Consider the following 22,500-nt stretch of genomic DNA (forward strand, 5'->3'; position numbering starts at 1 on the left):
TCCATCCTCCTCCATAATGACACGAGATGTGTCAACATTCTCTATCGGTATAAACGCCTGTTTTCATCTCAAATCAAGAATTGTTGATACGATGCCAACGACTCACCTGCACTGTCCAATACAACCTTACCCATCGGTCCAGATGGCAAAACTGACACCTAAAATCATTACACAGCACTAGCAAACATGCAAAAAATATTACACACACACACACACACACACACACACACACACACACACACACACACACACACACACACACACACACACTCGAGTACTCACACATGACCGGTTAGCCCCGCCCACGCGTGTCTGGCATGCGAGGATCCAACGACTAGAAATGAAGATAGCATACCCATTGTGTTTTCCTTCCAAGTTTTGCTTGAGCAACGCAAACGTTCAACTCATCTCCACCCACCGAGCGCAAAAATACTGACCTGAAAAGACAGATATGAACGCACGCGTACAGTACGCATGCGTAGACACTCACGGCTCACTGCCGCCCGTTTTTGATTCGACAGGCTTGTAACGAATCATAGCCTCTCCAAACGAGAGAAGAGTACAGTCATCCACATCCCTAGCCTTCTCTGCCATCTTGTAGATTGCTGTTGCTGTAATATTCTAGATAATAGTTTTGCGCATGCGCTGAAGATAAACACATTTCTGGATAATTATCAGCTTTAAATTTTTGCTTTTTATTAGTTTTAAGACTAATTAAGTAATTACGTTGTTTACATAAAAATTGCATTTACAATATGTGTGTTTAGTTATTTGCTGGGTATTTAAGTGTACTGTAGTAAATCAATTAGCGTGCGCTATTTGACTACGCCTACTTAACGCGCGTTAACATTTGGTTGTCAGTGCAGATGCCGCGAAAACCGTTTAGCGTCGATCAAAGTGCATTGATAATATAACAGATAAATATACTTGTTGCATGAAATTAATATTATATGTTGGTAGTTGGTAATAATATTACCAATGATTGTAATCTAGACTTTGCCGTTTTGCTAGCGAAACGTGATTACGTAATCCGGATACGCCTGATCATTATCGAACACTACAAAGAGAGACGGCTCTTGCCGGTTGTCACACACCGAGTCGTACATCTCGTAGCAACTGTTTGTCGAAAACTTGGCGGGCGGACGACGCAGCGTCGGATTCCCTCGCGTGTAATCTCCGACGAGAACCTACAGCACATATACAGCAAACACGTGATCGTGACGTCATCAAACTTGATATAACTGGACTGTAGGTAAAATAGGAAATATACCTTGCATACGAAAATGTATTTATTTCCGTCTGCGTCTTTCACTGAGAAGAGTGATGCCGTTGCTGCGCTAACTGCAAAGTAGTTACCGTGACCTAGAGATAATACAACAGCAGACATATTCGTAAACAGGTTGCAAAAGGCTACAAGAATAAAATTGGTTTGAAAAAAGTGTGCGCAACAATTTTGGCCGGTGGACGTGTTTTTAATTAAATTAAATTTTAGAATGTAATTTATAAATTTGAACTTTTGGTAATTGTAATACATCTCAGTGGCGAATTCAGGATTTGCTAAACGGGGGGGGGGGGGACACAAAACCGAGTTTGTGGGTGTGTCTTGTAAGTGAGCATGTGTACTTGCAGGTATTTTAGATGCAACGGTAGAGGGTGAAGATGTTTTAGTTGTAGGACCCTGGGCTTGTAAGCTCAGATTCGAGAAAGTAGTCTTCTGGTTATAGTATACGTACCAATGACTCTGATAGATTCCCAGGGTAGGAACCAAATCTTCCAGCTGTACCTAGCCTCGGCTTCCCAGACCCGTGTAGTGCCGATTCAATAAATTGGCGCTACACGAGTCTGGGAGACCAAGGCTAATAAATAACGTAAAAACTGATAACACAGATGCGACGACATACTGCTACAGTATTACTGTACCAACACTAAGGTTGGTTTCCTGTTTTTATCGACGCGTGAAATTAGCTATAGAGGTCTGCGCTACGACCGACGTGCCACGTAGTACGTGATCGCTAATTGAGGCAAATACATGGCCGAATATATTAATGTCAGTCTCTTTCTCACTCTCTTTAACTGACATTCAAGCTACAAAGCTACGGCACGCGGAGGGTTTGCACAGTAGTGCTTCAGAGTTCTTCATTACCCGAGTCCCGGATATCCGGGCTAAGGGTATACTAGTCGTCTGATCAACGACCGTACGACCGTACGACCGTATTTATACTCGATTAGCGCAGATGCAACTAGGCTATAGACGAGAAGTGGTGTCATTACCAACCAAAAGACGAACGTGATAGGGTTCCATCTCTCTTTTGATAGCTGCTAACGGGAATTCGGCCATCGGGCGTGCATCCTGTACATGGTGTTTAGTCCTTTGCTTTACATAAGGGTTTAGCACGTACAAACGACGCCTAGCCTACATTTGCACATGCATGTTTTCCCACCAACAACCAGGCGTCTAGAGAACGAAGTTGCTGGATTCAGACGCCATGCATGCGGTACGTATAGCTGCATGTACCCTACTTGTAACATTTGCTTGTTCCATAGTGTTTCTGCATAGTGGTTCTGCAGTCTGACAGCTTGAATTTTCGGTGTGCATGGCTGAGCGGCCGCGGTGTTGTTGCAAAAATCACTAATGTCGTCTTGACAGAAATTTTGTGCTCCCCGGGATTTTGCGAAGGGGAACGTGCATTGTCCATGACAGCGCGTCTGTTTGTCGGACGAAGCGACTGACCTGTAAGTACGCTAGTTCGTTTCTATTCATATTTGTTACGGTATCCAAAGTCAGAGCGAACAGAAACGCCTAATCTACAGTTGCACGTGTGTGCATGTTTTCCCACATGAATGTTTTTGTTTTGGCTCTGGGGTCACCTCACTCGGAACAACCTGTGCCTATTTAGCTGTGGATCTAAATGATTGCGGTTAGACGGTGATAGCTGTGTAAATACGGTAGGCGTAACAACCAGGTGAGGAGATTTTCTATGGTGTCAAATTCATGAGCGTTCGTGCCTCATGATTCTCAGCTGCCTTACATACACTGTACACATGTCTTAGCATGTGGTGTGCATGTACACCAGCCGAGGGTTTAGCACTGTAGTGCTTCTCTATTCATTTTGCTTACGTAGCATGCATATATAATTAATTAATAATACATTTAGTCTTGTGGTGCAGAGCCACACCCTCTTAGGTAAATGGGTGCCCCCTCAACCAAATTCAGGTTCCTAGTAGGACCCACGCCTATGAATTGACTTAGAAGGAAGTTTTCCCAAACGGGGAGAACGTGCCCGCATGCAGTGCTACGCTTATGTTTCTTGTTACGTTCTTGTGGCCTTACCGTAGGCTGTTCCGTGTTGCCCTCCACTCAGCCTGAAGTCGAAGTTTTGTTTGCAAATCGAACCGACAAATTCGGAGCGCGTGCCGTGAAAGAGCGAGCACTCGTAGACTTGTTCGCCGGAGCCGCACAAACGCTGCATGACCTCACGTTTTCTAAACACAACGATCTCGGATTTGAGTAAAAGAGTTTAGTTGTTGTGTATTATTGTCAATCAGACCTGTAATATGCCTGCCATAAGTCCACGTTCTCGATGCGAGCAATACGTTGAACAACGACCGGCATCGATTTGAGTAGCGCGTTGAGTATTCTGTTGTACTCCTGTCAGTCATAACGTCATTCAGTCAAGGCTGGTACAGTACGCAACCCGAGAGTCAGCCCGCGTAACGTCAACGCAACGTCAGCGTCCTACTGTTGTAAACTTTCGCCGAGACGCTACGTTCTGACCAGCGTCAAGACGTTGGACTAGACACGAGCGTCAACGTAAACCTGAACGACCAATCATGTGATCTAGTTGTACGACGAAGAATCTCAAGGCTGGTTTACAATATTGACGCCGACGCTCAGTTGAGTATCAACATCAAAGACACTGCCTTGATGTAAGTGGCATCCTTTGATGTTGACGCTGACGCTGACGGTGGAATAGGGTTCATTTCTATTCCAGCGTCAGCGTCAGCGTTAACGTCGACGTCAGCGTCAATATTGTGAACCAGGCTTTCGAAGGCATACGACAACAGCAGCGGTACTTGCTTCACGCGAGCTATGAACGACCATCGACGCCAGACACTTTCGCAGCTGATACTATGACATCCGGTTCACAGGTCTCATTGACCAAACGTAACGTAATGTCACGTAACGTAATGTCACGTAACGTACATAGTATTTACAGAATACAACGTCGTTGTCTAGTTTTGCGTACGTACCATGTACTTTGATCGCGTGACTCTCTTGCATGTCTAGGCTAATGTGCCGATTGGTGCTGAATTGCTCAAACCCTAATGGTCAAACGTTCCGCTGCGTTACGTCGAAGTAGAACATCATCCTATTCCAACGTAGCGTAACGTAACGTCACCTGGTTCATGAACGACACTCGCAACTAATATACGTTACGTTACGTTACGTTGGTCCAGCGTTGGGTATGTGAACCGGCCTATAACAAGTTTCCGTGTCTGACTAAAACTTTTACGTTTACGTTAGGTATATGCTGGGCTGACGTTCGGGTTGCGTAAGTTACTGCATGCATTAGCCGCTCACCATTGACGACTTGAGAAGAGGCACAAGCTTGAGAGACGGTCGTTTACCGGAGTTGTCTAGAGGACTCCAATAAGACGGACACCGTACTAAAACGTGAGCTTTAACAAACACGTTGTTATCACAATGCGTTTCAGCAACTTACATGATGAATGTGACTGTGCTTGTCGTTTACATTCTTCACTTGTCGACGAGGCACCAAAGGAGACCTTCTGTACACGACTCGTCAACAGCTGCTCATCGTCGCTGTCGCTCTCGTCGTCGGCATCGAATGCGGACGCGCTATTGCTCTGCATGCTCTCGACGTCGACGTCGGATGACTTTGCCGTCAGTTGAGGCCGCAACAGCACGGGACGACGGCTCTTAATCAAGCTGTTCTGGCCACGTTCTTGACTAGGAGGACTCAGTGACGACGACCTGGTCATCGGTACGGGACTTCCCGGTCTCGGATTGAGCTTCTTGGACCCTTTTTTGTAAATGTTTGGATTAATCTCTCCGGCAGGTGATGTGGCCGAGCGATGCCTCGCAGGATGAGACGTCGGACTAGTCGGTCTCGGAAGTATGGTGCCTTGGTTACTCGGTCGAGCTGAGGTTGAACGTGCAAGTGTTCTGTGTGGTGAACTATAAGCTGATTTAGACGAGTGCATAACGTTCTGTCGACCGGAGTCGATGCGACTTTTCTGCATGTCCCTAAAACTCTTGCTCCGACTCATTCCGGAAGACACTAATCCTGGACTCGTCCTAGAGTCTGGCTGCATTCTTACTTGTGTCGAAGTCTGGGACCGTCTCATTCTGGGACTGACTAAAACATCCGTTTCGGCCGACGCGTCTTCATATTTCGTCGTCACTTGTCGTCGTCTGATCCTCCTCCAGCTTCCGGTCTGATGATTGTGCTGCGTTCTGTTGTCGAGCCTGATCGTGTAGTTTTGGCTGTTGATCTGTACTCGCACGGTTGTCTCGTTTGTAAGTATCGCCTGCTCGATGATGCTGTTTACACTGCCGGAGTAGATGCGCCACCCGCCGTTGCTCCTTTGACATTCCCAAATTCCAAATCCGAGAACTGAAAACACAAACTAGTCAACAGTTTGACAAAAACCGCGTCTCTAGGAAATTACCTTTTCTCTGAATTGGTATTAACAGACGGGTTGGCATTCCGCTCCTTTCTTTGCGAAAGTGCTGATTACCAAGTGGCATAACGTGCGTTAGTGAAAACGCTGAAAGTGTACTAGTGTGGGTAGACGTACCTCGATTATTTCTGGAATTGTTTTAAACACTTTGGGATAGACTCTCTTCGAAGCATGAATAATAACGTAACCACCGTCTCTCTTTTCGATTACAAACTTGACAAGATCTTGCCTGTAGCTTAAAATAGTACAAATATATATGTACCGCACACTGTAGATATACTGTACATTAGCCTCCTCCCTAAACTCTCTCGCGCTTGTCTTGTCCGGTGCCCGTATAAGCTTGGAATTGTCATACGGGCACCGAACAACACTAGCGCGAGAGAGTCTGGGGACGAGGCTACATGCAGTCACATATCATACACATTAATATACATGTACAACACAATACATGTATCATTGTACTTATAGTACAATTGTTCTAGTCAAGTCTGAGTTATAGGTTGCCATATATGGCCATGCGTAATTGCGTTTTGCGGCACTTTTGAGAGTCAGTCAGGTGGTAAAAGGGGGAGTCTGCACGCGAATGTAATCTAAAGTACTCGTGTTTGTACACTCATTCTAGTGTCGACCGCTTGTGTCTTCTCGCTGTACGTATACTAGCTACCTTCACATGCATTTCCACCATGCATGGATGTACACTGCATGTAAGCTTGCTTACTTGTGCTGCAATACCACCTAAAAACTCCATGGTAATGTGTGGGTATACCCTCTCACTACGCAATGTGTGTACGCTGCCGGCTAGAGACGCATGCATGCGATATCACATTCAGACTCTGTCACCACGCGCTTATAGACACGCGGTACCAAATGCAACTCGTGCAAATCGCGTGTAAGCCACAGGTACACTACGACTTGTACATCATACTATTCGATCACGGTTCGTGGAGGTTTTAGAGAAGAAGAAGCCATCCCACTCCTGTCACCATGTACTGAGACTAGAAAGAGGTGGGCTGTGTGCGCCATACTAGATCTGGGTCTTATCTAATCACCGTGCCCGTATATGCGGGCGTCTAAAGTACAGTCAGTCTAGTAACACTACACATCATACATGCACCCGACCTCGATGCAAGCTCCTGACATGTCTGTGTATAAACACAACTACGAAAGTTTGAAGGCTGTTAGTGGTTTGTCTGTGTCTGTTTGTTTACCATTAGACTGCCTGCATATTCCTGTGGGTGTGCATGCATGTACTTCAGTCTACTGAAATTTTCATACAATTGCCAAGGTACCTGACAACAAGTATGTACGTTCCCGGACAAGAGGTGCTCTCTCTCACTAGAAAGTGACCGTCTCCTCGCGACGTCATCAACTGATCGACTTGACTCTTTGTCAAAATGCCGTGGAACCAACTGCAACAGTGAACGGAAAAAACCGGACCCTTGCACGTAGAGTCGTTAGTAAAGTGTGCATGAGGCTATGGTCTTACGAATGTGCAAGGAGAACGTTGTGCTTTGCGCTGCTCTCGATTTCATTCTATAAATAGATAAAATGAAACAAACAATCAAGCAAATCAGCTCTGTGTCTATCAACACGAGTTCTGTGAGCGTAACGAACTTGCGGCAGTGCTGCTTCGTTTGTCGTCATTCTTATTGGCGTGAACAGTCGTCGGCTCGTCGAGCAACAACGGTCAGCATTTGAAGAAATGCTGAGATGCTAGGGGAGTGTCTTAGCCCCGAATCACGTGCGTCGGCGACCCTTACGCGCACGTGACCGTTCGAGTTGCTCGAACTCCAAATTCAAAACAAATTTGTTGCACACAGGCATTTAATGCAATCACAAGGCCGTCGCGAGCCACAACCAAATCGGTTGTTAAAGGGCGACTCTTCTAGTGTACAATCAGAATAAGTTAGGGAACTCAGTCTCGCGTAGCCAGACCCTACCGCCGCGTCACACCTCCGGGCTCTAGCCTCGTGACCAGTCTGCTTGCGATTTTGGCTTTCCCGGATATTCATTTCTCAACCCAGCTTAGAGTTTACATCAGACTATTGACATTGGGATTTGTCACCCTAATCTCAACATATTCGTCATAGCTGACTGCACATGCAATATCCTTACCCATTTCTACACCTCTGCATTCCACTCCTGTCACCACTGTGATGACTAAGTGTAACGCTTCGTTAATCCAGCATGAGACTGTCTATATATTTGGAAAACATAACTATATGCATACTATGCGCATGCGCAACACTACTCAGGACAAGGCTTACAAGCACAGACCCCAAAAAGCCTAGTCAACAACACAAACTGGTGTGTGTGTGTGTGTGTGTGTGTGTGTGTGTGTGTGTGTGTGTGTGTGTGTGTGTGTGTGTGTGTGTGTGTGTGTGTTCATGTGTGTGTTTACACGTGTGTCACCACTAACCACACTGAGGCTGCATTACCAGACATCCCTCTACTCACTATACAACAACTCAAAAGCAAGCAAATTATACAAGTCACACAGTAAGCGTCTCATAGCCAAACTTCACATATACCTAATAGACGTATATATAGACTGTTCATCTATCTATACACAACCAATACCTACAGAATGACTACAACTCTAACCCAACAATTCAGTCCATTCGAGAATCTCGCAGCAGCGTATTAGTCACGACAAGTGGAAAGACTGCTGGCCTTCGGACGATGCCTGGTGAAGCTTGGCTCTCATGACGTCTTGCGATGAATAGTCGGGAAGTTTCAGGTAGTTCACACACGTCATGACCGACGGTAGAAATTCGTCAGGATTGAGAGGCGACTCGATGGCTTTACGAACAATAGTCAACGGTGGATTCAAACTCTTAAATCCTAAAACAAAAAAATTCTGTAAACTAACAAAACCGTTAAGTGCAACAAGATAATATGCATACTGTACAAGTGCTCCTTGGCAACATCATTTAATTAATTACCTGAGGCGTGAAAAACGCTAGAGTAGTAACTCTGGCGGGTCACGTGATGTATAACCAGTCACGTGATATACCACTCGCTCCGCCTCCGCGCATGCACTCATTAAAGTCAGGGTAACTGTTCATAGCAAGAACGTGTGGTAAATGTTTGATCATAAAGTCTTCAATATATTATACAAACGTTGGTGATAACTGTTGGCAATGACAATAAATGTATTTGTCAAAATAACTATTTTTAAATTTTGGCAAATATTAAGCCAGGCACTGCTGCAGAATTTGGAGAGATTGAGAAAGACAGAAAACATGTTGTAGAACAGTTACTACTTAATATCAATTAGACAACGACAACAAACTAAACATACATGACTGGTTTCGATTAATAACTGTAAATATTTTGAATGTGCTCACCTCCAACTGGTAGTCGTGGACTTCCGGTCACAAACTGCAAGAATGACCTCTGATCTTGTGAGTCGTATGTACTCATAATCTCAAACAGCATTTGAACAGCACGGCTACAAGACAACAGCAAGGTGTCTGTTACTAACAATCAGTAAAGTCTTCTTTGAAGAAAGGCAAACATCCCTAGTAAACTGCAGCACACACACACACACACACACACACACACACACACACACACACACTTCAAACTGGCAACACTTGTGCCCCTAATCTGTGACGGGCTACGCCTCTGGTTATGACACTCATTAATAAAATCTAATTTGTATGAGGGAGTGCTGCTTACCTGTCATGAGTGTAACCATGGTCGGGACGACAGTGCTCTACAAGACCTACAAAGTACACACAATGTCAGCATCAAGAGATACAATCGAGTGTGACATGAAATAACAAATCATACCCTTGCAATCCCACTTGTCGTGCTCTGATCCACACAGCAATTCCCCCATCTGTGAACGATACAAATTGTTGTTAAGCAGGCCTTTACAAACAACGATTAAAACGGTGATTACATAAGCAGACAGATTAGCAAATTTAGATAAAAATGTGAAGCACACATCACAAAGAAACACATGAGACAATTAATTATGAACAACGATGACAAACAAACGTACAGCAAAACAGCCAAACAGGCAAACAAACAGACATACAGACAGACAGACAGACACACAAACAGGCAAACAGACAGACAAACACACAAACAAGCAAACAAACAGACAGACAAAAAACAGACAAAAAACAGACAAGCAAACAAACAGACAGCCAGCCAAACAGACAGACAGACAGACAGACCAACAAACAAACAGACAGACAAACAGACAGACAAACAGACAGACAAACAGGAAACAGACAGACAAACAGGCAAATAAACAGACAGAAAGACAAACAGACATACAAACAGGAAAACAAACAGACAGACAAACAGACAAACAAATAGGCAAACAAACAGACAAACAAATAGGCAAACAAACAGACAGACAGACAAACAGACATACAAAAAGGAAAACAAACAAACAGAACAGGCAAACAAACAGACACATACAGCTAAACAGACAAACAAACAGACAGTAACATATGGACAGAAAGCTGGCCAGAGTCTAGATGTTGTTCAACTTTTAATTCAGTAAACTAAATTTTGGTTGTAGGCTCCGTAAGGGAGCTTTTTAATGCTACTTGTTATTTGTGTAATTGTAATTGTAGTTGTGACAAACAGGCAAACAGACAGACAAACAGACAAACAGGCAAACAAACAGACAAACAGACAGACAGACAGACAGACAGACAAACAAACAGGCAAACAAACAGACAGACAAACAAACAAGCAAACAAACAGACAGACAGACATAGACAAACAAACAGACAGACAGACAGACAAACAGACAAACAGACACACAAACAGACAGACAAAGAGACAAACAATCGGACAAACAGGAAAACAGACAGACAGACAAAAAGGCAAACAGGCAAACAAACAGACAGACAAACAGCCAAACAGCCAAACAAAGAGACACACAACAGACAAAAAACAGACAGACAAACAAGCAAACAGACAACAATTTCTTGTACCAAAATGTAAACCCTATACACAATCAAACTGCCAACAATCTATTTGTATACATCACCACATTAACACCAACTGTCGTACAGCAACAATGCCCATTCATTTACCACGACGTGTACCTCGTGAGGATCAAACATCTGGAGTGTAGAAAGTGGAAAGACGGCATTAAATCCATCCCGAAAGGCCTGAAACTGATCGGCCACACCGTCGACTAAACTCCACCTACACAACAGCTACAACACAAACAAACATTCAATTAATAACTGAATATCAAGCGTCACTCGTCAACTCAAAATCACCTGAAGATATTCGTCCAGGTTTTCCACCGTCACGACAACGTCTTTCCCACCAGACTACAACATGAAAACAATGATGAACAGAATCCCACACAATGGAAAGACACTGAAATGAGGATTTCAAATTGATTGGCCACTCAAGAGCCATAGCTGCTATTTTCGTCAAACTTTTGTCTCATGTACAATGGCCATGCAGTCTACTGATTTGGTTGGCCAAAGATGTTGTTTGGTCGGCCGTTAGTTCATGCTCTGTTGGTGTATAGTACAAGTGTCCACGTGTAGAATACACAATCAACAATACACTTAGGCCATGCAAACTACATCTACTGTATAGTTTCACGTCAGCGCCTGCATCACTCGCAAACTTGTAGTTGCGAGTATCACAAGCATACTTGTAGTAAAAAGTTAACGAAAATGGAGACTAGTGGTCAACTATACGGAGCCCTAATTTCCTTTGAACACAATTTATGTAAACAACACTATACATTAAAGGCTGGCCTCCCAATATATGAAAACTTTGGAGAGGACTGGGTAGGTTAGCATTGCTGCAAATATACAAACGTATATGTAGTGGATTAGCCATAAAGATGGATGGCATAGCAGTCGTTGTCAAAGCGTAGCGGCCCAGGCTGAAGACGTAGTAGTGCCTTAGGATCCCCGGCTACAACCCTGTGTCTGTCTGTCAATACATATATTTGTCTGTCTGTCTGACTCTTTGTCTGTCTGACTCTTTGTCTGTCTTTCTGTCTCTCTTTTTGGCTGTCTGTCCATCTAACCTTAATTCAAATTTTCAAACAACCTCACATACAACTAGCCACTATTCTTTGTGCTATAGTGTGCACCTTGTGTACACTAGACACATACGTGTATGTGATTAGTGGACAAACCTTCAGTTCTATTGCATCGTTCCCCGGCAATCTGAAATCTAAATGAAGGTCCTCAATCGAGCAGCCATCGACAGTTAATTCCTTGATTTTAGTGTCCTTCTCCTCAGGCAGCTATAAATTATAAACACAAAAACACAAAATTATGAATCTATAAAATACTCGGATGTAGTCTCATACAGTACTGACCATTCTAATGTCCCGTTTCATTGTAATACGAGTCACACGTATTGTATATGTCCACTGATACAAAGCGAGAACTGTCTGTCTGTCTGTTTATCTGTCTGTCCATCTATCCATCTATTTGTCTTTCTGTCTGTTCATCTATCCATCTAGTTGTCTTTCCGTTTGTTCATCTATCCATCTATTAGTCTGTCTGTCCATCTGTCTGTCTGTCCATCTATTTGTCTTTCCGTCTGTTAGTCTATCTGTCTGTCCGTTCATCTATCCATCTATTTGTCTGTCTGTCTGTCTGTCTGTCCATCTATCCATCTATTTGTCTTTCTGTCTATTAGTCTGTCTTGTCTTGTCTGTCTGTCCATCTATCCACCTGTCTGTCTGTCCGTCCGTCCGTCTGTCTGTCTGTCTGTCTATATCAGGGTTCTTGCTAGAGAGTTTTTGGGAGTGTGGCGGGATGGGCGGGTCTACGGCATGCAGTCTGCTCTTTACAGTCGAACAGTACATCAGACCCTTCCCCGTCTTTCGGATGTCAAAAAGTGGAAGGGGCTGGCTACATGAAACTACCGAACATGTGCACTGGAACCAATCCCAAGTGAGGTAGACTTTGCATTGTAGCTATTGCGTGTAACATACGTTAAAGTTTACTGTCAAGGAAATCAACTTCAATCACAAGTAAGCCGTTCTTAGATGTTCATAGATTCCGCATGCACAAGTTTCGTGGACGAAACTACAGAAAGTCCGTCTAGTCAGGCATTGATCGACGTGGACCACTTGTTGTTGCTTCACATGAAGCCATGACACGTAGTCTAGAGTAGATTCTAGGTGCTACTTCCCGGACAAGACGTGTGCTTCTGAGTCACCGAAAGGGCATCCGGGACTACAATCAGAAGCCCCATCCGGGACTGCAATCAACACTTGTGTGTACGTTTGGACAAGGTTACCATCCCACGTTATGTTGTAAGAGCCTGGATTATGGCTGTTGTCACCTTTACTAAGTAATTGCCGAGCATAGCGAGACCACGTTTCATGATAAGACCTACCCTAAAAAATCGTTTCCATGTCCGACTACAGATGAGTCTAGAAACGATTTGTGCAAGTGACCAAACCACGAAGAAAATGCTTCATCAAGTTCCATCGTCCCATCCTTTTGTATTGTAGCTAGGGATTGTGTGTACTTGACAACCAAGAAACACCTTCAGGAGTTGAATGCCACCTACAGTCAACTATTCACACGTCCTGTTCTACAATCAATCCTTTACTACACTGTGCTGCATCTAACACTGTTGATAGTCAATGTTTGCTGATATCAATTTCTATGTCAGTAAATACCATACCACTGTCGTTACAACGGAACTGAGTGCATACCTAGACTGTACATTTCAACTGTCTTGATCACAATCGCAAAACGACGACTACCTATACCAGGCCTATGTACGTAATCTAAACTACTAGGAAGTTTGCATGTTTACTTCCATGACAGCTAGGGTTTCAACAAATACGTATTGTCTAGCTAGGACTCGGCGTTTCAGTAGACGGTCTAAAAACTCTGTTGGACGTGTTACTCCCTAAGCGAAGCGCCTACGGATATGGTACAACTAGGATATTATTGTACGTGTTTCTGTAGTGTGGAGTTCTCAAACATTCCTTAGCTGTAAAACTTTAGACTCTTATCTACTGTTTCTGAACGTGGCTCACTCCTACTGGAGCGTGGTGCTGCATAATGCTGCAGCGAGAACCCTGCTACCTGTCTGTTCATCTGTCCATCTATTTGTCTTTCCATCTATTAGTCTGTCCGTCTGTCTGTCTGTCCATCTATCCATTTATTTGTCTGTCTATCTGTCTGGCCATCTATCCATTTGTCTTTCCGTCTATTAGTCTGTCTGTCTGTCTGTCCATCTATTTGTCTTTCCGACTGTTAGTCTGTCTCTCTGTCTCTCTGTCCATCTATCCATCTATTTGTCTGTCTGTCTATTAGTCTGTCTGTTTGTCTCTCTGTCTGTCTGTCCATCTATCCATTTGTCTTTCCGTCTATTAGTCTGTCTGTCTGTCTGTCCATCTATTTGTCTTTCTGACTATGAGTCTGTCTCTCTGTCTGTCTGTCCATCTACCCATCTATTTGTCTGTCTATCTGTCTGTCCATCTATTTGTCTTTCCGACTGTTAGTCTGTCTCTCTGTCTGTCTGTCTGTCCATCTATCCATCTATTTGTCTGTCTGTCTATTAGTCTGTCCGTTTGTCTCTCTGTCTGTCTGTCCATCTATTTGTCTGTCTGTCTATTAGTCTGTCTCTCTGTCTGTCTGTCCATCTATTTGTCTTTCCGACTATTAGTCTGTCCATCTATCCATCTATTTGTCTGTCTGTCTATTAGTCTATCTGTTTGTCTCTCTGTCTCTCTGTCTGTCTGTCCATCTATCCATCTATTTGTCTTTCCGTCTAGTAGTCTGTCTGTTTGTCTGTCTGTCTATCCATCTATTTGTCTGTCTGTCTGTCAGTCTGTCTGTCCATCTATCCATCTATTTGTCTTTCTGTCTATTAGTCTGTCTGTCTGTCTGTCTGTCTGGCTGTCTGTTTCATTCAATAAATCTTCTAGGTAATACAACAGCTAAGCAACACAAAATAGCTAAGATGTGTCCAGACTACTACAATACCAACCTATCTGTCTGTCTGTCTGTCTGTCCACCTATCAGCCATCAGACTGTCTCAACCCTAATCGCCACCAATAGCATATTACTACATAACAGTTTACCAGCTGAGAATCATCTTCAATCGCCTGTTTCTTCACAGCCACATCCCACAACTGAGTATATGAGCGTCCCAAAACAGGATCAACTTCCTGCAAATCCGATCTGCTCAGCGTCGCCTCTTGATTCAAAATCCACTTGTAGAATGCCGTACTCAACGGAATGTCAATCTGTAAATCAACCACACAATAACACGCTCCATGCCCGACAACGTACAGTACAGGCAGTCGTACCAATCGTGAGTCTAAAATAGCTTTAGCAAGAAACTTGCCGAGAAACGAGAATTTGTCCAGTAGAGCTGCATGCACATCTTTGTCACACTCTTTGCCAATACAAGCTAGAACGCACAACAATTCTAGATCAAGAATGTTTGTTAATTAATTACTTATTAATTAATTAATTTGTTCTAGTTAAATGTTAAGCAAAACATTGTTTATGCATAAACAACAGCAGCAATAATTCTAGATCAAACATGAAAGTTTGTTAATTAATTAATTATTTATTTATTTGTTCTAGTTGAATGTTGGGCAAAACGTTTGTTTATGCACAAACAAAGCAGAAATGATTCTAGATCAAACGTAAAAGTTTGTTAATTAATTAATTATTAATTAATATATTTGCTCTAGTTGAATGTTGGGTGAAACGTTTGTTTATGGGCTTTTGTTGTTTTGATTACCATCAATTGTATCTATTAATTATTGATATCAACATCAAGTACACACACAGTGACACACACGCACACACACACACACACACGCACGCACACACATACACACACACACACACACACACACACACACACACAAACATACCAGGATAAAGGCCATTTGGTGAGTAGACATACAGACAATCACTTGCGTCTCCCATTACGGCTACAACACCAACACAAATGCCAAACACAACGTCAACAACACAAACGAAGCACTGACCTGTTCCTTCAGGAAGTGGTAGTATCTCACCACGCCACATGTTAAAATCGGCTCTCTGGAGCTCTCGTGACACAAGTGTGTAGAACTCGAGTGTTGGCCCAAGTCCAGTACCGACCTGTTAAAAACAGTAAACACATGAGAAACATGCCAGAACAAACTGAACGTAACCAAACTAAATTTCATATTGATATGGTAAGCTGCTACAGACAGACAGCCAGCCAGCCAGCCAGCCAGACAGACAGACAGACAGACTCTCGTCTGTCGACAAAATGCTCAAAACCTAATGGAACAATTTCAGGGCTAGATCAATCTGGCAAGACCTCCTTTGAATATTTGTAACATTTTTCTGATTCCCGTTTTGTCGCTGCATGTCTGCATGCCTTTGCAGCTCCGTTCACTATGTCTTTTCTCCAAGGGTGAGCCAAAGAAATATCACATTCATAGGTAACACCAGAATCAATGTCGTAGAATGTAATGCCTGGTCTTCCATCAGTTTGTACGTATCTGTTTCTTGGTTCTGTTTGATAAGGAATACCCAGCTCATGCAGGCAGGCAGACAGACAGACAGACAGACAGGCAGACAGGCAGACACCTCTGTAAACATTACAACCTTGCATCACTGTGCTAAGCAAGTTATTATACTAACACCCTATTCTACAACACAAGTTTCATAGACCATTCTATCATCCAACTACAAACCAGCATAACAATTGAAATTAACCATCCAAATGTCTGTCTAATTGCCGACCATGTAACAACATCATGTCGGTTACAACATAACAAAGTCTTACTTCGCTGCTAAAGTTCACTTCCAAGACGGCTTTAGACGACGACAACTCGTTCATAATGTTCTCTGCCTGTTTGAATAAGTCAGACCTCGACACACTCCGCTACACCACACACACACACACAACATACACAACCAATCCCACAAACAATCATTTCACTCAATCTTTCACCTTTCGTTTCTCCAGCTGCGTAACCAATCGGTCGATGCTCTCGTGGGCAGCGAGTTCGGGTTGCAGTTCCTTTAATGGCACCAACTAACATCACTGAAATGATCATAATACATTGGCAATTGGCTTACTTGTATTCTGGCCATCGCTCTGTCACGGTCAAATGCAGAGCAATACAGTAGCTGTTGACGAACGTCGAACGGAAAAAGGAAAGAACTAAAGATGGGCAAGCTGTGAGTCGGATGTTAGTATGATATAGAATGGGACAGACCATGTTCTTGACAGCTCTAGCAGCCAGACAGGAAAGTTTCCAGTCATGATCACAACAGGATCTGCAAAGTAACACATTTAATAGTGACGATGCATTGCAACTTGTATGTAAGGTTGTTGCACTCGTTGCTGCAAAACACAGACAGCCAGATGGACAGAGAGACAGACAACCACAGGCAGGCAGGCAGGCAGGCAGGCAGGCAGGCAGGCAGGCAGGCAGACAAACAGTTGAATGGACAGACAGACAGATGAATGGACAGAGAAACCGACAGACACACAGACAATGACAGACAGACAGACAAAGACAGACAGACAGACAGACAGACAGACAAAGACAGACAGACAGACAGACAGACAGACAAAGACAGACAGACAGACAGACAGACAGACAGACAGACAGACAGACAAAGACAGACAGACAGACAGACAGACAGACAGACAAAGACAGATGAATGGACAGACAGAGAAACAGATAGACAGACAGACAAACGATGGACAGAGAGACAGACAGACAGACAAAAAATAAACAAAAACAGAAAAACAGACAGACCAACAAAACAGATTGAGCAAAAAACATCGTAAACAACATCAAACATCTCGAGCACGACTGAGTCACACATAACCAGACAGTCAATCACCTTGAAGTTGACGCGTCGCTTTCGCTGTCAACTTACTATTGACAAACTCCTGTGCAAGAACAACTGAACTGTTCGAACTACAACTCTAAAGCAACAGCCACACCACATCACTCCAACAACCAACACTCAACAACCAAACACTTACATCACAGAATACAGACAAATGAGCAGACAGAACGTGCAAAACGTGGATGAGATTAAGAACAGGAGTCGACGGGTCATTATATGCTGAAAACAAAAATTAAGAAATCATATTGTTATTTGATCACACAACTATGCTTCAATACAAATAGAGTTGATGGCAGCCGTGGTAAGCAAATGATCAGCAAGTGCCTTGTTGCCATCTACAACACAAAAGCAATACAGTGTGCACGTGTGTGTGTGTGTGTGTGTGTGTGTGTGTGTGTGTGTGTGTGTGTGTGTGTGTGTGTGTGTGTGTGTGTGTGTGTGTGTGTGTGTGTGTGTGTGTGTGTGTGTGTGTGTGTGTTGACAACTTGACAAATTACACACGTATTGTAATTTGTGTTTACCACTCGATCATATAGTTCTTAGCAGTTGCCCAGGACAACAAGCTGGTAACTCATCTCATCCCTAGAACTGATAACCTACACCAGCCAGTCATCCAGGGTACTTCAATTGCACTGTAGTTGCCATCCAATTTAATCGCCAGAAGTACACCTACACAGTCTACTCTAACTCTATCCTTACCACTGCTGAGATCCACCGACGTCTTTCTCTCATTCGCTGTAATAACCTTTGACGTCGACGTCGCTCCTCGTTTCGTCCGTCCACTTCCCTGTCTCCTTCCGCTTCTTTTCACACTCGACTTCACTTCCTTCGTCGATGCCTTGTCTCGCTTTCCTTTGCCACTAGACGCAGACGCTCTACTCGAGTCTGTCAATGACGGTGTCACATTCGGCAGCATATCAAGAAGACTTATCAAGCCACTGTCTTGTAGCTCCTTCTCTAGAACGTCTGTGGGTCTGTACCTGAGCAAATAGAATGGAGATCAACATCAGCTGTCTAGAATGTCTAGCGCAGCACAATGTACCACACAAATGATTGTATAACCGAACAATTTGCAAACACAAAAAATGTCAAATATTTCGTGAACAAATATATTATTTATAAAATATTATTGATCATTACTCCTGCCTAAAATTATGTGTGGTTTCAGTTTCAGTTTTAGGCAGTAAAATCCTGAAATTTAGATTACCATATATCCTCAAATAGTGACCCGTGGGTTACTAATCAAGCATGAGTTAGTCTACAGAACAAGTCTGAAAATCGGCTCAGAAATAGAGTTACGTTGTAACTTTCTTCCAACAAGCTGAGACTCAGATATGTTTTAAATGATGTGCTGACAATCACACACACGGTTGTTGGCCTTCGGTCAAGTGTAGAGGAACCTCGTAGCGAGACCATCTTTCTGGCTGCTTGTGGCAATGTGTACTATAGTAACCGCCAACTTTAGGCTTTCTTCTCTCTCGTAATCGAAGGATTTCTATAGAAAACACTGTAGAAGGTTTGTGAAGCATTCCTCGATTGAGTATGACCTGATTATGATGCATAATAAGCACGTTAGCGTACGCTAATTTGTGTAACTTCCTCCCGTAACAGAGTAGGCCATGTTTTGTGCCAGTGCTTCTCGTGCCAGGAAAGTGCCACGACTTGTCTTTAACTGTAAAAAGTGTCTCTTTCATATTTCGGAGTAAAAGAGCAGTGACTTGACATGCGGCAAGCACAAAAATGGATCGATTGCCGGGATCAGAATCCACACTCAATCAACTTACGCTTCAACAGCTGGCAACTGAAGTTCAACAGTAAATTGAGTTTGCTGTAGCACTAAGGATACGGATCTGGTATGTGTGTTAATTGTTGCTAGGTTCACTCAATTCACTATCATGTATCATAGACATCTGGAAGTGAAACTTAGCAATCATTCCAGAAGAACCTTTTTTTGCTAAGAGATCAGTCCCTAAATAGAACTTGTATTCTCATATCATCTTTGCACAACTGTATATATAGTGTGGCTATAGTTGTTGACTGCTTTGATGTTAGCACACTAGATCTCCTGTAACCCTGACACTGACATCATAATCAAATCTCCAAACTTCCTAATCTAAATGTGTTCTTAGACTGGCACGAAGCAACATTTTCACCTTATCTCGATCCATGCATTTCTTTACAGTCAGAGTGAAAGGATGTGGTATGAGTACACACTATTACTGGTTGTGACTCACCCTGTGCTGTTGTGGAGAAACAAAGCAGATGACTTTCAAGCTGCTTTTAGAGTTCTCTATTCATCTTGAGCTCCGTGTCAGCTAGGTCAGTGTTTCCCCATGGAAGCAGCAACAGGATGGATGGATATGTGAAGCGTTTACTTTGACTAAGGAGATGTCAAGTTACGTCACGAAGCAAAGTACAGTATGGCTTGTTCTATGCTCAGTTCACAGTGCTACCACACAAACAAGGCTGAAATTGGGAGGACAAAATTTTGATGTTGATTGAATGTAGCAACTGTCTGCACCAAATCAACTATTAGATCTTTGAAAGTCTATTTCTCATACACGTATACATGTAGGTCAGAAGGCAGCTGCAAAAATGTCCTAGAGTCAGAGTTTGATGTGCTGATTGGTGGCTGTCCTAACTGTGGCAACCTGGTGTGTGTGTGTGTGTGTGTGTGTGTGTGTGTGTGTGTGTGTGTGTGTGTGTGTGTGTGTGTGTGTGTGTGTGTGTGTGTATGCGCACGTGCACGTGCGTGTTGTGTCCTGGGTGTCATGTCTGGATTTTGTGTACATGTTTTCCACTCGAACAGAAGTTCAAAGAAGTTCAGTGACTTTGATGTGTGCGGTCTCGTGTGCCATAGCATTTGTGTCTCATAGCAGAATTGACCTATTCATATCCCTGTCACGTGCACTAGGGTATAACGTACACTGTTAGGGACGCATGTCTTCAGATTTCAGCTGTTGTATCTGTTAGCGTCCTAGCTGGATGGTAGAAGAGGCTATCCTTGTGCTTTGCCTTCATTATTGAAAAAACAAACGCTGTTTCGTACATCTACGTTTTGGACTATCGATCTACCTATCGCTTGTGTGTAAAAGGGACTCCGAGGACAATGGACATGATCATGACTGTTATCAGCAGCTTCATCGTCTCTGAAACACGTCGGTCACTTTCAATATGTCTGTAATTGTAATGGAAATTGATAGTCAACAGTTAAAGTCATCTAGAGCTTGCGAGAGCCGTTCAAAGGCACTCATTACCATGATAACCATCATGTGTGAGTCGAATCCTAGTCACTCAGTTCCTCCACATCTAATCAAAGGCCAACATACATTGATGGTGATCTATAAGTGTACACTACAATATATCTTAGCCTCAGATTGTTGGAAGAAAGTTACAATGCAAATTGCAAATTTCAGACTTGTCCCCTAGACTATGTATATATTTTTTCAGTGTCTACTATCTTGGTTCAAGTTGAAGTACAGAGCTATGCAAGTTGACGCATGCAAAACTGTCAAGTTATGATAACTAACCCTATTCGTGCATAATGTGGCAGTCTCTGACATCCAAGGAATGGGTTACTAATATAGCACGAGTTACTATTTTTTAAACTTACAAGATCCACGGGTTACTAATAAGGAAATACGGTACTTGGTGTGCAACGTACATTAGCTTCAACGTATGAAGAGCTCCAGTCAAAGCCACAAGAAAGCCCAAACTCCCGATAAGCAAATCAATCTTTGCTGCCACCCAAAATATACACATAGCCACATGGAATGTTAAAACTGCTATGCAAGAGGAAACAAGGGCAGCGTAAGACAACCCTACAGAGACGCTAAAACGTGAATTCCAGGGTGTCAACCTCACACAAGCCGAAGAACAAGCACAAGAAGGAGATGGAGACAACTTGTAGCACAATATGCTCTCAGGTACTGAAGAACCTAAACTAAATTAAAAACCAATTTTTTTAATGTACACTTAGCACCATAGCAGGTAAGCAGTGATTTTCCTGCAATACATTTGATGCATCCTGGGACGCATTGGAGGAGGTTGGGACGCAGATTTCAGACAGCGGGACTCATCCTATTAAGTGCATTCTTGTCTACTAAAACCCATTCTACCCCCCCCCCCCCATATAAGGAACTGATGATGAGTTAATGAGCTAGAGGTCACACCAGGTGTGCTCATTAGAGCTTGTACATGTTACATTATTTTAACCTAAATGGTTCCAGTTGCTTTCTGTACGTCTTACAAGATAATTGTATAATGATCATAGCTCCACCCCTTGTATCTGAATCCTCTTTGTCGTTTGTAGAAAGGGCTTAGTTAACCTAATAAACAAAAATGCCAGGCTCTGCTATACCAAGATCATCGGGAAGGTCCAAAAGGCAGCAGAAATATTGTAGAATTCAAAGTTCAACCTTATGGAGAATAGTCTAAACCTGCTGGTTTATTGTAGAATAGTAGCAGCTAGGGTGTTCTGTTTACGTACTGCTAAACTGACTATGCGTCTAGCGCTTGCTCCAGTAACTGTGACAGATGTAATTGTCATACCAGTAACAAATGCTGGCTGTGATGACAAAACTACGGAACCGTTTGTCTAAAGAGAAAATTGACTGCTTGATGCGCATTTTACTAGAAGGACCACCTATGTATCAGTTTAATTTTGAGTGTGCATTTTGCAAGTGGAAAGAGCACAAAGCTAGAAGGTTACTTGAACAGCACCCTGGGTGCAAAGTGTTATAGGCACTCACTGCCACATAACATGATAAACATAATTACAGACTGTTATTAAAAGTTGTTTGCACAAGTTCGGTTATTAAACTAGTAAAACATGCTCACATGTTTGTGTTTGATATAGATTATAGTAGAAAGTATTTGCCTATAATACTTGGACAGCATCTAGGCGTAATTTGTATGACTATATTATAACATG

The 22,500-nt window shown here is 43.1% G+C and overlaps 3 protein-coding genes across 5 annotated transcripts in view; all 3 read right to left on the minus strand.

Annotated features, from left to right (window-relative positions):
* Positions 1 to 606, minus strand: part of LOC134196491 (uncharacterized) — a 5,946-nt gene extending 5,340 nt beyond the window's left edge. Inside the window, exons 1-4 of the mRNA XM_062665634.1 lie at positions 491 to 606; positions 356 to 437; positions 107 to 158; positions 1 to 41 (exon numbers count right to left, since the gene is read on the minus strand). The exon at positions 1 to 41 is cut by the window's left edge and continues 1 nt beyond it. Coding sequence (XP_062521618.1) covers positions 1 to 41; positions 107 to 158; positions 356 to 437; positions 491 to 594 — 279 coding nt within the window. The 5' untranslated portion in view covers positions 595 to 606. The remainder of the gene's footprint in view (positions 42 to 106; positions 159 to 355; positions 438 to 490) is intronic.
* A 286-nt stretch (positions 607 to 892) lies between these two features.
* LOC134196513 (uncharacterized) lies at positions 893 to 7,443 on the minus strand. The gene is made up of 11 exons (XM_062665658.1): positions 7,321 to 7,443; positions 7,193 to 7,239; positions 6,996 to 7,115; positions 5,824 to 5,941; positions 5,695 to 5,755; positions 4,725 to 5,639; positions 4,583 to 4,668; positions 3,549 to 3,649; positions 3,332 to 3,483; positions 1,271 to 1,362; positions 893 to 1,187 (listed from the first exon to the last, which is right to left on the minus strand). The coding sequence occupies exons 1-11, from the start codon at positions 7,348 to 7,350 to the stop codon at positions 1,008 to 1,010; spliced, it is 1,902 nt and encodes a 633-aa protein (XP_062521642.1). The 5' UTR covers positions 7,351 to 7,443; the 3' UTR covers positions 893 to 1,007.
* A 693-nt stretch (positions 7,444 to 8,136) lies between these two features.
* The window catches only part of LOC134196367 (E3 ubiquitin-protein ligase TRIP12-like), a 41,479-nt gene continuing 27,115 nt past the window's right edge, over positions 8,137 to 22,500 (minus strand). For all 3 annotated transcript variants that reach the window (XM_062665472.1, XM_062665473.1, XM_062665471.1), the window contains 19 exons: positions 18,267 to 18,547; positions 17,846 to 17,902; positions 17,704 to 17,786; positions 17,559 to 17,643; positions 16,922 to 16,982; positions 16,782 to 16,866; positions 16,654 to 16,722; positions 16,486 to 16,584; positions 15,695 to 15,809; positions 15,578 to 15,637; positions 14,999 to 15,102; positions 14,771 to 14,935; positions 11,849 to 11,959; positions 10,965 to 11,018; positions 10,785 to 10,898; positions 9,505 to 9,553; positions 9,391 to 9,436; positions 9,057 to 9,160; positions 8,137 to 8,550 (listed from right to left, as the gene is read on the minus strand). In XM_062665472.1, the coding sequence (XP_062521456.1) occupies positions 8,354 to 8,550; positions 9,057 to 9,160; positions 9,391 to 9,436; positions 9,505 to 9,553; positions 10,785 to 10,898; positions 10,965 to 11,018; positions 11,849 to 11,959; positions 14,771 to 14,935; positions 14,999 to 15,102; positions 15,578 to 15,637; positions 15,695 to 15,809; positions 16,486 to 16,584; positions 16,654 to 16,722; positions 16,782 to 16,866; positions 16,922 to 16,982; positions 17,559 to 17,643; positions 17,704 to 17,786; positions 17,846 to 17,902; positions 18,267 to 18,547 (1,939 nt within the window). In that variant the 3' untranslated portion in view covers positions 8,137 to 8,353. The remainder of the gene's footprint in view (positions 8,551 to 9,056; positions 9,161 to 9,390; positions 9,437 to 9,504; positions 9,554 to 10,784; positions 10,899 to 10,964; positions 11,019 to 11,848; positions 11,960 to 14,770; positions 14,936 to 14,998; positions 15,103 to 15,577; positions 15,638 to 15,694; positions 15,810 to 16,485; positions 16,585 to 16,653; positions 16,723 to 16,781; positions 16,867 to 16,921; positions 16,983 to 17,558; positions 17,644 to 17,703; positions 17,787 to 17,845; positions 17,903 to 18,266; positions 18,548 to 22,500) is intronic.

This window comes from Corticium candelabrum, chromosome 21, assembly GCF_963422355.1.
Source record: "Corticium candelabrum chromosome 21, ooCorCand1.1, whole genome shotgun sequence".
Lineage (NCBI taxonomy): Eukaryota > Metazoa > Porifera > Homoscleromorpha > Homosclerophorida > Plakinidae > Corticium > Corticium candelabrum.